Genomic DNA, 15,328 nt, shown 5'->3' on the forward strand with positions numbered 1-15,328 from the left:
CTAATATTCTATTTGCCTTTTTATTTGGATAGGAATAGAGAACAAAACTGAGAATATCATAAAGCTCTTATATAGATCCATGGTGAAACCACAGTTCTGGTTGCCCAATTTAAAAAAAAAGACATAGTGGACATGGAAAAGATACAGAGAAGGGCGACAGAAATGATAAAGGGGATGCAAAAGCTCCCTTATGGAGAAAAGCTAAACAGATTTGTGCTCTTTATCTTGGAAAAGAGACCGAGAGGGGGATATGATTTGAAATTTTATAAAATTATGAGTGAAGTGTAATGGATAAATAGGGAACAGTTATTTTCTTTTTCAAATATCACTACAACTAGGGGACACTCGTGAAACTAACAACTGGCAAATTTAAAACAAATTGTAGGAAGTACCGTATATTTCAATCCACACACAATCTGTGAAATCTGTTGCTTGAGAATAATCCCTGGGAATGAACTATAAGAAATAGATTAACTGGATCAGCCACTGTTGGAGACAGGATGCTGGGCTCGATGGACCTTAGTCTGACCCTGCCTGGCACTTCCTATTTTCTTATAAATATTGGTCTCTCAAGTGTTTGTCGTAACAAAGAGCCTGTTTTAGAGGGCTAAATCCTCAGAAGGATGGAATAAATTTTGCGAATATAGTTGGTGTGCTTGTTCTTTATGACCCATCAAAATATATTTGTAGTCTGCTAGCTGTTCCTCTGTAATGCTGTCTGTCACTAAATGTCATTATGTCATTACTTTGCTCATTGTGGGTATCGTACAGCATCAATATCTGGCCCATTTATAAAAGGTTGCATTTTATTTTTCTACATTAGTTTTCAATGTTTTGTTAATATTCTTAAACATAGGAAATTTGGCAGGCAGCAGTTTCTGTTTTTGGAGTGGAAATGAGCATTAACAGTGCATTTCCCCGACCCCAAAAAGAAAAAAACTATGGGCCTAAGTCCTGGGGCTTTCCTGGGGGTATGTTGGGGGGGGGCGTGTCGCGATGGCGCGTCATTCAGGGGTGGGGCCACGGGTGTGGTTCCGGCCCGGGGGCGTGGCCGAGGCCTCCGAAACAGCTCCTGGGCCAGGGTCTGTCGCATTGCCCATGATTCAGCCTTCTGGGATCATGACTGTTTTAAAGAAGTTGGAGATCACTAGAAACAGGTCTGCAATTTCATTTTCAAGTTTCTTCAGAATTCTGGGGTTAATATATTTTGGTCCCAGTGATTTGTTATTCTTTAGTCTGCCAATATGAGTTATTACATTCTCCAGTTTCACAGTGATTTCATTTAGTCTCCGAATCGTCGTCATTAAAAAATGTTTCCAGTGTGGGCATGACCCTGTCATTCTAGTATCTTTCCCGCAGTTCCTACCATGTCTCGTTTGTATTGGCCAATGAAAAGCTGGCAGGGTGCTAATCAGGAAGAAAGCATAACGGTCTGGTAAACCTGCCTCCTGATACAGTCAGGGGTAACTGGAAGCAGGCGTACTGGCTGCGCATAAATACCTTTATTCCAGAAGTTACGCCTTCGAGCAGGCACAACTTCTGGAATAAAGGTAGGGGGGTTTTAGATAGGGGTGGGGGGAGGCGGAGGGAACGGTGGCCAGCTGCGCGGCTCGGCATGCACAGGCTGCCGATTTTTGCTCAGCCTTGCGTGCGCCGATCCAGGATTTTAACAGATACGCGCGTATCTGTTTTCCTCACTTCCCCCTACTGTTGAAGCAGAGAGCAACGCTGTATATGCTTTCAAAGTGATGTATCAGGCTTAATTGGTTTAGGGTAGTAACCAGCGTAATAAGCAAGCTACCCCCGTGCTTATTCACAGAAAGCAATATACTTTTTTTTTTTTTTACCTGCTTTTCCCAGGCACTGGGCCTTCATTTTATTGTACCTTAGCTGTTTTTATCGAATATACCAAAAGGGCTTGCAAAACATCAAAGCAAGTCTAATTAACAGATTTCAACCCAGGAAAACAATAATGGGACTTTGGGTCCCTTTTTGTGCCTGTGATTTACCAAGCAAGAAGCTGTGGCTGAAGCCTTTACCTGCATGAGCCCGTGTGTGCTGCAGATTAAGTGAGAGGTAATATTGGAGCCCGCTGGAAAATTTGGAGTCTGAGCCGGAAGGTGCAGTATCGTAAAGGCACATTAATTACCAGCTCGCTACTGCCAGGCAGTGTAACGTGCCTTCAGTTTATGCCTTCTTCCTGCTGCGACTCATTTTCTGCAGGATAGAAAGCCTTCCTTCAGAAAACCAACCCAGAAGTCGATGAAAGATGTTGCACTATTTGTATCTGGCAACTGAAAACCTTGGCACTGACCTATAGGCAGGTCAGGAAATTTCTGACCCAACTATACTAGCTCCCCCCAAAATTGTGCACTTGCCAGACTTAATTATCTTGAGGTATTAGCATTTTAAAGAGGGGAGGGGTGGAAATGTATTTTCTGTTACATGCAGTGGTTTGGCAGAAAACAGTGATGTCTGGTGCAGTTAGGTTCAAGAAAATGCTGTGTAAGGCCTGAGTTCCCCTCTCGCATACGTTTTCCTTCCCTACCATCATTTCCATTTTCCTTACCTGTCCTCTGGTCTGTCTGAGCTGCCTTTCCTCCCTGCTCTGTGCCGAGACCGTAGTGTGGTACCCACTCTGCTGCCTTCCTTATCCTTATTTTTTGCTGTTTTTTTTTTTCTTCTTGTCCCTTTCCTCTCTTCTGCCCTGTCCCCTTACTTTCTCTCTTCCCCTTTTTTGTTCTGTCATTCTCTTTCCTCCTCTCTTGATCTTGCTGTTGCATGCATGTTTAGCGGGGGCCACTGCAGTGTGAGTATTTCAAGCCCTGCTGCGGCCCATTGGCAATAGCTTACACCGAGAGCCAGTAGAGACTGCAGGCAGAGTTGGGAGCAGCAGCGTTTGAGAAGAGCGCTTCCTGACCTCGGTGGTGGTGGTGGTGGTGGGGGCACCAGCAAGTCATTTGCCAAATCTGAATTTGGTGATCAGAAATTTCACAGCCTGCATAGGGATAACTTGTGTGATAAGGCAGAAAGGAAAAAAAAAAACAAAAACCAAGAATAACTATCCTTGCTGAAACACATGATCAGTGTCTTCAGTGGAAGCAGTGAAAATGTTGGGATGTACGGGAAGCTTGTGCGGATCTTTATTTCTTATTCCCAGCCAGTAGTGAAATTGATACAATATTGTAAAATGGTTGACAGATACCTATCTAGGAGAGTGATTTTAGCAGATGGATATCAGTGGCCAAGTGCCAAAGGCCATCTAGAGCATCACAATGTCCATATGCTGTATCTTCACTTTCCTGGCGTGTAGCCAGATGGACTCAGTACAAATGGGATAGTATCCGCGTGCTAGCAGTTGGAGACGGATCTGACGTCAGCACGGGGTATATAGCCCCACAGGAAACGTAGCTATTCAGTAATTTCCGTCTCCAAAGCAGTTTGGAGTGCCTGCACGCTAGTTGAGCGTGCTTTCCAAGACCACTTACGGGTACCAAGGTTTCGCATGGAAACCCTGCGCTCCGTCAAGGCCGCGGTACAGCCTGGAGAATTCCTCACGGCGTTAGACCTGTCAGAAGCATACCTGCATATTCCGATCCATCCGGATCATCAGCGCTACCTACGCTTCAAGGTTTTGGGCCTCCACTTCCAGTTTCGGGCTCTGCCCTCGGGTTGGCCACGTCATCATGGACATTCACCAAGGTGGTAGTAGTGGTAGCGGCGGCACTCAGGCGGGAAGGAATTCTGGTCCATCCCTACCTAGACGACTGGCTGATCAGGGCGAAATCTCGAGAGGAGAGCCTTCGGACAACCGACAGAGTGATCGCCCTTCTGGAAAGCTTGGGCTGGGTAATCAACCTCAGCAAGAGCTGCCTGCAGCCTTCCCAGTCACTGGAATACCTGGGAGTACAGTTCGACACCCGGGCAGACACGGTCAGTCTCACTACCAAGAGACAGTTGAAACTCCGGCAGCGTATCCAGTATCTGATGGGAGCCAGTCGGCCCATGGCCTGGGATTATCTGCAGGTTCTTGGTCTCATGGCATCCACCCTGGAAGTAGTGCCTTGGGCAAGGGCCCATATGAGACCTCTACAACATTCCCTGCTCTCTCGCAGGAGCCCCCGGCTTCGGACCTATTCCACGTGCCTTCCTCTGCCAGCCAGGGTGCGGACCCAGTTGCGGTGGTGGTTGCAGTCCAACCACATGAACAGGGGGTCAAAGATTTCCTCACCTACGTGGACCTTACTCACCACGGATGCCAGCCTGAGCGGCTGGGGAGCTCACTGCGAAGAACTCACCGTGCAAGGGCGGTGGAACAGAGAGGAGTCCACATGGAACATCAACCGTCTAGAGGCCCGGGCAGTCCGATTGGCATGCCTTCGATTTGCTCACAGACTGAAGAACAGAGCAGTCAGAGTGATGTCCGACAACGCCACCACGGTGGCCTACATCAGTCGTCAGGGCGGAACCAGAAGTCGACAGGTATCTCTGGAGATCGCCCCACTGATGACTTGGGCAGAGGCGAATCTTCAGGACATCTCCGCCGTCCACATTGCCGGGAAGGACAATACCACAGCGGACTTCCTCAGCAGGGAAGGCCTACATCCGGGAGAGTGGCAGCTGTCACCCACAGCCTTCCAGATGATTGTGGATCATTGGGGGATTCCGGACATGGATTTACTGGCGGACAAGTCCAATGCTCAAGTACCCAGATACTTCAGCCGCATGTGCGACCCGTTCTCACACGGAATCGATGCCCTGGTTCAGCCATGGCCTCCAGGGACTCTACTGTACGCCTTTCCTCCGTGGCCTCTGCTAGGCGCTATCATCCGCAAGATTCAGAGACACCGGGGCCTAGTTCTTCTAGTGGCGCCAGACTGGCCAAGAAGACCCTGGTACGCGGGCATGAGACGACTACTGGCAGGGGAGCCTCTTCCCCTGCCTCCTCTCCGGGACCTTCTACATCAAGGTCCCATTCTTCACGAGGATCCAGCACAATTCTCTCTTACGGTATGGCCCTTGAGAGGGCTAGATTGAAGAAAAGGGGTTACTCGGAGTCCGTGATTGATACCCTCCTCCGAGCTCACAAGTTTTCCCACATCCCTCACATACATCCGGATCTGGAGAATATTTGAAGCATGGTGCGACACTCATGGCACCAATCCACATACGCCTACAATCCCTATGGTGTTGGATTTCTTGCAAGAGGGACTTCAGAAGGGTCTCGCCCTCAGCTCCATTAAGGTTCAGGTGGCTGCACTGTCGTGCTATGGTCCCAGGAGGGATGGCAAGACCATTGCCAGGCACCCAGATGTTGCTCGCTTCCTGCAAGGAGTCAAGCATATTCGGCCGCCACTGAAGTGGCCTGTGCCCTTATGGAACCTCTATGCTGGGATGCATAGAGAGAGGAATATCGAGTAAGAAAAGGGAAGTGATAATCCCCTTGTACAGGTCCTTGGTGAGGCCTCACCTGGAGTACTGTGTTCAGTTCTGGAGACCGTATCTACAAAGAGACAAGGACAAGTTGGAGGCGGTACAGAGAAGGGCGACCAGGAAGGTGGAGGGTCTTCATCGGTTGACATACGAGGAGAGATTGAAGAATCTAAATATGTACACCCTGGAGGAAAGGAGGAGCAGGGGTGATATGATTCAAACTTTCAGATACTTGAAAAACTTTAACGATCCAAAGACAATGACAAACCTTTTCCAACAGAAAAAAATCAGCAGAACCAGAGGTCACGAGCTGAGGCTCCAAGGAGGAAGACTAAGAACCAATGTCAGGAAGAATTTCTTCACGGAGAGAGTGGTGGATGCCTGGAATGCCCTTCCGGAGGAAGTGGTGAAGTCCAAAACTGTGAAGCACTTCAAAGGGGCATGGGATAAATATTGTGGATCCATCAGGTCCAGAGGACGCATATAAAGAGCAGGTAGTAAAATACTGCACGGAGCGGCAGTAGCCACAGAGGCATTCACGGAGCGGGATGCCAGTGGCCAGTGGTAGGTGTCCACCTTCATGGAGCGGAAGGATGTAGGGCTGTCATCTCCCAATTAAATAAAAAACAAAAACAAAAAACAAAACAGGGATGGGATCCATCAGGTCTAGAGGACACATATAAAGAGCAGGTAGTAAAATACTGCACGGAGCGGCAGTAGCCACAGAGGCATTCACGGAGCGGGATGCCAGTGGCCAGTGGTAGGTGTCCATATAAAGAGCAGGTAGTAAAATACTGCACAGAGCGGCAGTAGCCACAGAGGCATTCACGGAGCGGGATGCCAGTGGCCAGTGGTAGGTGTCCACCTTCACGGAGCGGAAGGATGGAGGGCTGTCATCTCCCAATTAAATAAATAATAAAAAAACCCAGGGATGGGATCCATCAGTTCTAGAGGACGCATATAAAGAGCAGGTAGTAAAACACTGCATGGAGCGGCAGTAGCCACAGAGGCATTAACGGAGCGGGATGCCAGTGGCCGGTGGTAGGTGTCCACCTTCACAGAGTAGAAGGATGAAGGGCATCCATCTCCCAATTAAAAAAAGAAAAGAAAAAAAGAAAAAAAAACAGGGATGGGTTCATGGGCTTATAGGTATTACCAATTATTAGGCTTTTCAATATTTGATGATAGTTAATGTGACTTTCAAGGCATTCTTCACTTTCGGTGCATGTCCGGCATGACTCCTTGCTTCAATGACAGGGGAAAAGAAAACTGATACTTCACACATTTCCAGCATTGCCCTCTGCTTCATGGCAGAGAGCTATGCTGCCGCTTACCCAACTAATCAAACTTAATATTTCACTTGGAAGCAGCTCCAGCACTGCTCTCTACATTAATGGTGGGGGTGAAAAGGGAATTAGAACATAAGGTTACTAAGAGCCAAGAGAAACAGTTAAGTATGAGAACAAATGTGTGAAGCTTGCTGGGCAGACTGGATGGACCGGTTGGTCTTCTTCTGCCGTCATTTCTATGTTTCTATGTTTCAACCTCGTCTTGGATTTCCTCGCTGGATCTACCTTCCGACCCCTTCAGGGTCTATCTCTCCGGTCGCTAACATTGAAGTTGGCATTCTTGCTGGCTATCTGTTCAGCACGCCGTGTTTCAGAGCTACAAGCACTGTCCTGCCATGATCCCTTTCTCAGAATCACTCCGGAGGCTATCCATCTTCGTACGGTTCCCTCCTTTCTACCTAAGGTGATTTCACAGTTTCATCTTAACCAAACCATTTCCTTGCCTACCACGGCGGGTTTGAAGAAATTTGAAGAAGGGCGTTTCTTACGCCATCTCGACATTGGCAGACTGCTGCCCAGATATCTGGAAGTGACACGAGTTACGAAAGACGGACCATCTGTTCGTCTTGCACAGCGGTAAGAGACAAGGTGAAGCGGCCTCTCGGCCCACAATTGCCCACTGGATTAAAGAAGTTATCCGAGCAGCTTACGTGGAGGCTGGGAAGTCTCCGCCTCTACAAGTCAAGGCTCATTCTACCAGAGCTCAAGCGGCATCCTGGGCGGAATCCAGGATGCTATCGCCTGCAGAAATATGTAAAGCGGCGACATGGTCCTCCCTCCATACCTTTTCCAGATTCTACCGTCTGGATGTCCAGGCCAGGGAGGACTCCGCATTTGCCGGGGCGGTCCTACATGGTCCTCAGGCAGCCTCCCGCCCAGGTGGGGCGTAAAGCTTTTGTACATCCCATTTGTACTGAGTCCATCTGGCTACACGCCAGGAAATGTTGAGATTACTTACCTGATAATCCCCTTTTCCTTAGTGTAGTCAGATGGACTCAGCATCCCGCCCAGCTGCCTGCGTACATGGGTTTCCCCGATGCAAGGTAAGCCAGGTCATCTCTTGCTATACGAGGGTACACTATACCAGGTGTCCACGCCTTCCGGTTCGGTCTGCTGGCGGTCTCCAGCTCTTATCAATCGGTCAGGGGAATCCTGTTTTCACTTTTTCACTGAGCGTCAGTACACACATCTATAACAGCTTTTGCAAGGAAGATTACTGAATAGCTACGCTTCCTGTGGGGCTATATACCCCGTGCTGACGTCAGATCCGTCTCCAACTGCTAGCACGAGCATACTATCCCATTTGTACTGAGTCCATCTGTCTACACTAAGGAAAAGGAGATTATCAGGTAGTAATCTCAACATTCAGTTTTATCAAAAGCTATACAGTACAATAAAAAAAAAAAAAAAAGATTGAGGACATGTTTATACAAGACATATTTTATAAATGTGTAACCACACACTCCAGGATGTGCTCTTCTGGTTGCTGAAGACACGCTATCTTTTGGCTTTTTATATTATCATGCAGCAAGGGCACCTGTTGAAATGTATTTTTCCGGACTTCTAGCTCATTTGGAACTGGGGTTGGGATCTGACACCATGAGTCTTCCTTCATAAACACCCAGGGATGTTTCCTCTCTTATACCCTCTCCCAGCTCACCTAGCACACTTATTATAGCAACAGTCCTTGGCTGAGGGCCATGCTCCAGGCCGCCTCCTTCTGGGTCCCTACAATCACTGGCCCTTCATAAGTCCACCAGGTGTGGTCATTGCATGGTGATTGGGGTTCCCTCTCCTCAGGGAGTGGAAAACCTGACCCTGGGAGTCAACTCGGGTCCTCAGCATAGCAATGCAAACCTCTAGCACTGACGCACCAGGCTGGCCCCCTTGAAATGTTTTTAATGCATACTGTTCTGCTTACTTGGAATTATGATTATATTGTTTTTCATATTTATCTGATCAGCTGACTTTTGTGGTAGGTCTGTTATCAAACCGTGTTGCCTCGTGTTTCCTGGGTCAGCATACAGATTTCATGTTTGTCATTTTCATGATGAGAAGCACAAGTTGGGCTTATGCGATTAAAAAACATATATTTATAATCGAGTGACTTTTTTTCAACTTTCAAAGGAGTATATATAAGGTATTCATAAACCAAACCACTGGTAGATGATGAGTTTAAACAGACTTGTTGGTCTGCAGCAGTGTTCTGCTAGAGAGCCTGTGCCAAAGTAAAAAAAAAAAAAGGGCCTGGAGAGAGGAGACTTTTAAAAAAAATATATTTTTCAGAACTGTTCAAGGCTTGTGAATTGAATGAATGCAGCATTGTTTCTATGCATCGTGTTGCTCAAATGACTAAATCTCTGTTCTTTCTCTGCTACAGGGAACACAGTTAGTAACCTGATTATGATTCTACCTCCGATCTGTGGTGCAATTCGGACGTTTCGAGATGGCCTTGAAACCCGCTATGTAGTAGCATTTTTAGGTCTTACAGGTATGTCTCAAATTCATCTAATGTAGAAAAAGTCCAGACTGTTTTTGTTCACGGGGTCAGGTGAGTCTTGTTTGTTGACTAACAGCAGGGAGGACCCATTTTTTTCCCACATGAGAGCTTAAGGCATCGGTGATTCCTCCAAATATCAGCTTGATTGTTTTCTTTCTCCTTTTGGTTTATTCATAAGTTTCATGTCTAGTTATCTACATGTTTTACTCTTAAAAATTATATTTCTGTACCTTTTTTGTTTTTTGGGGGGATATGACTGTACTTCTGGTTTGTATGCATCTTTGAATCCACTCTTAGCATAATTTGTATGTTCTTTGTTCTATTTTGTGTGGTGACTGCACAGAATTATTTTTTCTAAGTAAAACAAAATGGGGAAATTTAAAATGGCTGTCTTAATGATTTTGTTTGCATGAGCTTCCATGATAATAGCATATTTGGAGGTGCATATTCAGTTACAGTCTGGATAGCAAAGTTAACTAGCTAACTTTGGAGGTATGTTTAATAGTGTAGCCATTCTATTGAATGTAGCCAGCTAAGTTAGTTAGCCGGATAACTTTATCCAGCTAATTTTAGTACTGATCTACGGCACAACCAAGCTTAGTCAAATAAATTATCCAGCCAATATAACTCCCCAGGTCTCCCCCCACTTACCTGGCTAAATTGTAATCTGATTAGCTAAATTTTAGCCATATATCTTGATAGGTGCTCAAATATTCATTTAGCCAGATAATTTAGTGAGTTAGCCAGCTAAATGTCTCTGAATAAGGACCTCGGGGTTGGTAAAATGTGCAGCTTGGAAGAAGACTTAGCTCATCCTGCTAAGTTTTTTCCTGTTGAGCTGCCGCTGAATATCTTGCACTTTGGTTTGTATATCTTTGCTGCTACATCACAGCTAAACATCAGCTATTGTGGTGTGGTATACCGTAACTCATAAAATCATATTTTCCTAAAGTTAAAATGCCACAAAGTGGAAGGCATTTCTAAATAAATGGCAAAAACAGTGGAGTAACAAGATGCCTTTTAGGGATTTTCTTATTCCCAAATTACCCACTATTATACTAAAACTTCTGTTAGTCAAACCTAAACACCGTGTCCCTTTAAATTGTTTGTTGATGTTCATTCTGGTCTGATGAGGTGTTTAACATTTCCTACAAGACTAATTTCTAAGAGTCTGAGCTGTTCTTATGAAATCATTTAATTAAGGTAGTGTGACTATATAAAATGATAAAATGAACCTTTTGGAACTTGGGCTCTCTCCCCAAATCCCAGGCTCATCCAAACTATAATTCTTTCTACTAATACTTTAAGAATAGATGCTCACCTGACCCCCATGAACAAATATTTTCAGGACATACAAGAAAGGTGGTTTCTAGATGCCATAAATTACTGATTCATGGAGTAGCTGGTATTAGAACCGACAAGAGGGGCAGCTACTTTACATCTAAACACATGACCTGGTTATGTGGTGGAGTTATTGTGGTGGGGCCACTAAGCAACGGTGATCATAATGCAATCAAATTTGATATAATCACTGGAGGGAAAACATTAAATAAAACTAAAGCAGTAGCATTTAACTTTCAACATGGAGACTATGATAGAATGAGGAAAATAGGGAAAAAAACCTAAAAGCGGTTGCAGGGATTAAACGTTTTCAAGAGGCATACACATTGTTTAAAATATTTTGAAAGCCCAGATAAAATGTATTCTGTACATTAAAAAAAAAAAAAATTGAAGGAATATCAAATGACTGCCAGTGTGGTTTAATGGTGAGATAAAAGGCAGTTAAAGCTAAAAAGGTATTTTAAAAATGGAAAGGAGACCCAAATGAAGAAAATAAGCAAGAGCATAAACCCTGGCAAGTTAATGTAAAACAGTAGCTAGACAGGCCAAGAGACTTTGAGAAAAAGTTGCCAGTTAGGCAAGAACTTCTTCAAGTACATTTGAAGCAAAAAGCTTCAGGGAATCATTTGGGCTGCTAGATTACCAAGGGGCAAAGAGATGCTCAGGAGGACAAGGAAATAGTGAAAAAACCTGAATGAATTATTTTCCTTGTTATTTACAGAGGTGTGGGTATGTTGGGAACACTTGTTCACACAGGACAAGCAGGATGGTTGTCCTTACAAATGGGTGACATCGAGGATGGAGCCCAACCACGGAAAACTTCTGTCAAAGTTTCAGGAACTTTGACTGGCCCCTACTGGGCATGCCCAGCACGGCACTAACCCTGCAGCCAGCAGGGGTCTCCCTTCAGTCGTCTTTTTTCCGCGCAGCAGTAGCCACGCGGTTAAGGAACTCTTTCCACATTCCTGACAGGAATTTCTTCAATTAATTTCTTGAAGAAAAATTTGCCCCTCAGGGGTCTCCCCTCTTCAAATTTTTCCTCCGCGGTACTTCGGTAAGTTTTTGCCGTCGTTTTTGTCGACTACCGTCGAGTTTGGCCCTCGAGGCCTGTTGGCAGTCGACCGTCCCGCGGCTAAACTTTTGGCCTATGGCCATGGTGTTGGGGTTCCGTCGGTGCCCGGACTGTACACGTACTATGTCCATCACAGACCCACATAGAGTCTGTGTTTTGTGTTTAGGGAGTGAGCATGATGTCCTGACTTGCACCAAATGTGCCCTAATGACACCAAAAGGTCGCAAAGCCAGAATGGAGAAAACGGGACTCCTTTTCAATGCCCACACTCCGACGCCATCGATTGCATCGACGTCATCGGAACCGGCACCGTCGAAGTTTCACCGGGACAGCCTCCCGGTGACCGCCTGCCATCGACGTCTCCGCGGCCATCGACGTCTCCGCGGCCATCGACTCCCGTCCCTTCCCCCGAAGATCGCGGGGATCGGAGAGAGAAACATCGCCATCGATGTCACAAGTCTCGGACCGTCGAGGAATAGAAGTCATCGACCTCAGTACTGTCCGAGCCTCCTTCGAAGAAGTCTTGACCAGAAGTGGCACCGTCCACTCCTGTCTCGCAGACACCGAGGCAACCCTCACCCCTTCGGGATTTGGGAGCCGCGACTCCACCGGTGACGGTGGTCCCTCTCTGTTCCCCTGTATCCTAGTCAGGTTTTTGGTGGTTTGGTACATTTGATTTCGATCCATCTCCCATTGCAGCACTGGCATTGACTGCCCGCTGCCTCCATTGTTATTTTTCACCCCTTACATTCATCTATTCATGGCTTTGGGTTTTCGTCTGAGCCCTCAGTGTCTGAGGACCATGTCCATCATGGACCCACATGACTTGTGCATCCTCTGCCTGGGGGCATCACACAACGTCTGAGGGTGCTGCCTATGTGATCAAATGACCCCGAAGGGACGTCGTGCTAGTCTTGACAAGATGGAGAAGCTCTTCAGGGTGAAAACGTCTGAGCCATCAACCTTTGCATCGGTAGCATCAACACAGAAGGACTGAGGAGCTACACCGAGCCATAGGCGGCGCCGTCGCTCCAGCCATGCCGCTGGCGGATAGGAGCCCGGAGACCAGCCCTCTGCCTGTAACCTCCAGGTCAAGGACATTGGGTTCGTCATCTTCGACCTCTGCACCGGGGAAAAACTGGGCCAAGCACCAAGGGAAATCAAGGCAGCATCAGCACCAGTCATTGTCTATTCACTGTGCCGGGCTTAGGTCAGCGCTGGTGCTTGCTGTGATGTCCCGAAGCGACCCTGCGGTGAGGAGTACCTATCCTCCATCGATGCCAGGGCTCCACAATGGTCTCCATTGGTCCTGGTGTCAGTCACCGATCCACCTCATGGCTCTAAGGAAGTCCTGGCCACCCCTCCTGCCTCCAAGTCCATTTTGGCATCAGCAACTTCTGAGGAGGAGCTGGAGCACAGAGTCCAGCTGGCGGTCAATCGGGGCATTGTGCCTGTGGCATCGGCACTAGAGCCTACGCTTTTCCTGTTGAGACACTCCAGCAATTCCAATGTGCTCATCGGGGTATTGCCGACCTAGCTGGTGCTGGTTCCTGGGGGCCATCGATTCCTGGCGAGACACCGATGCTCCCTCAGCTCGATGCAGGGGTTGTTGCCGGTTCCTCCTCTGAGGAAGCTCCAGCGAGGCCAGCGTTGACAGCACAACCTGCAGCTCCCCGTCCAGCTTGGTGCCACTGGTGCCTAGGCTTCTGGACAAAGGCTGAGCACAGAGGGCCCCATCCCCTATGGATTATAGTGAGGATGAGGCCCCATATTGACCCCCTCAGAACCATCTCCACAGGAACGAAAGAGGTCAGGAACGAAAGGAACAGGAACGAAAGAGGTCTCCACCTGAGGACCTTTGCAGGTTTTGTGATGGAGACCATCCCATTTCAGTTGATGACTGTGGAGGATGCCAGGCACAAGATGCTGGAAATCCTCCAGTTTGTGGAGGCTCCTAAAGAGATCGTGGCAGTCCCGGTACACGAGATCTTTAAGGAGTTGCTGTTGAGGATTTGGGAGCACCCCTTCACAGTTCCAGTGAACAGGAAGGTGGACGGGTTTCACCTCGTCCAACAGGCTATCAGATTCAAAAAGCATCAGCTGACACACCAATCAGTAGTGGTCGAATCCGCTCTCAAGAAGGCCAAGCACTTTCAGACCCATGCCTCTGTGCCCATGGGGAAGGATCACAGGGTGCTGGACGCTCTTGGGAGGAAAGTGTTTCAGGGGGCAATGCTCATTGCCTCCTACCAGCACTGTATGAGCCAGTACTCTTGCAACCTCTGGAAGCAGGTACAAGAGGTGGCTGCCTCAACAGCAGAAAGACACCTTTCTGTCGCTGGTGCATCAGGGCCTGGAGTGCGGGAAAACACGAAGTGCATTCCACCTATGATGCCTTTGAGATGGCAGCAAGAGTTTCTGCATCGGGAATTGGCGCCTGAAGAATGGCATGGCTGCAGACCTTGGCTCTCCAACTGGAGATGCAGGAATGACTCGACCGGCCGTGCACTGGAAAGGATCTCTTCAGAGACAAGGTGAGGGACTCGATGGCCCAGTTACGGAACCACCAGGAGAGAACCTCCAGCATCTCTCTACCAGCACTTTGGACCTGCCCTCCTCAGTCAGGAGGTCTGCGAGACAAGGTCAGAGGAGTTCTTTCTACCACTAGAGGAAGTACTATTCTCTGGCCCCTTGCTCCTGTTCAGAGGGTGAGCTCCCGCGGCCGTCCCAGGCAGCAGTGAGCTCCCAAGCCCCAACCGGCGCCCCAGCCAAATTCTGGGACGAGGTTTTGACTGGGATCATAGGGAGCACAAGCCAGCTGCTTGTACATGAGATGCTGGACCCCCAGTCGGGGGCTGGCTTAGGTTCCTCATAGCCCAATGTAACCTCAGACCAGTGGGTTCTGTCTATTGTCCGTCAAGGGTATCTTTTTAAATTTATTGGGTGTCCCACCAAATTCTCCTCCGTGCCCATTTTGAGGGCCATTAGTGCATCCGGAGGTACTGTTAAGGGAGCTTTCCACCCTCTTAACAGCCAGAGTAGTCTAACCTGTCCCACTAAGACAAAAATGGAAGGGATTCTACTTCTGGTACATCCTGAATCCAAAGAGCACTGGGGGACTCCGTCCCATCCTAGACCTAAGGGTCTTGAACAAATTTCTGAAAAAAAGAAAAGTTCAAGAAGGTTTCCCTGGGCACCCTGATTCCCTTCCTGCAAAAAAGGGACTGGCTGTGCTCCTTCGATTTAAAGGATGCATACACTCTCACATTGAGAGATTCCCAGGTTGCAGGAAGTATCTCAGATTTGTAGTGGGAAAATAGCACTTCCAGTACAGTGTGTTGCCATTCGGGCTAGCATCAGACCCACGTGTCTTTACAAAGTGCTTGACCGTGGTTGGGGCGCACTTCTGCAGTGCATGTTTTCCCCTATCTGGATGATTGGTTGGTCAAGAACACCTCTCAGGCAGGGACAGAACTGTCCCTGCACTTGACTTCTTGTGTGTTTGGAGTAACTGGGTTTAGTTATCAACTACCCGAAGTCCAATCTCAATATGTTACCTCAATTGGACTTCATAGTAGCCCTTCTAGACTTGGCTCAGGCAAAGCCTTCCTTTTGCATCCATAGACGAGGTGA

The 15,328-nt window shown here is 47.6% G+C and overlaps 1 protein-coding gene across 1 annotated transcript in view; it reads left to right on the plus strand.

Annotated features, from left to right (window-relative positions):
• Positions 1–15,328, plus strand: part of ACER3 (alkaline ceramidase 3) — a 192,816-nt gene that overhangs the window by 86,852 nt on the left and 90,636 nt on the right. The window contains exon 2 of the mRNA XM_029602168.1: positions 9,163–9,273. Coding sequence (XP_029458028.1) covers positions 9,163–9,273 — 111 coding nt within the window. The remainder of the gene's footprint in view (positions 1–9,162; positions 9,274–15,328) is intronic.

Source organism: Rhinatrema bivittatum, chromosome 5, assembly GCF_901001135.1.
Source record: "Rhinatrema bivittatum chromosome 5, aRhiBiv1.1, whole genome shotgun sequence".
In the NCBI taxonomy this organism is placed as follows: Eukaryota; Metazoa; Chordata; class Amphibia; order Gymnophiona; family Rhinatrematidae; genus Rhinatrema; species Rhinatrema bivittatum.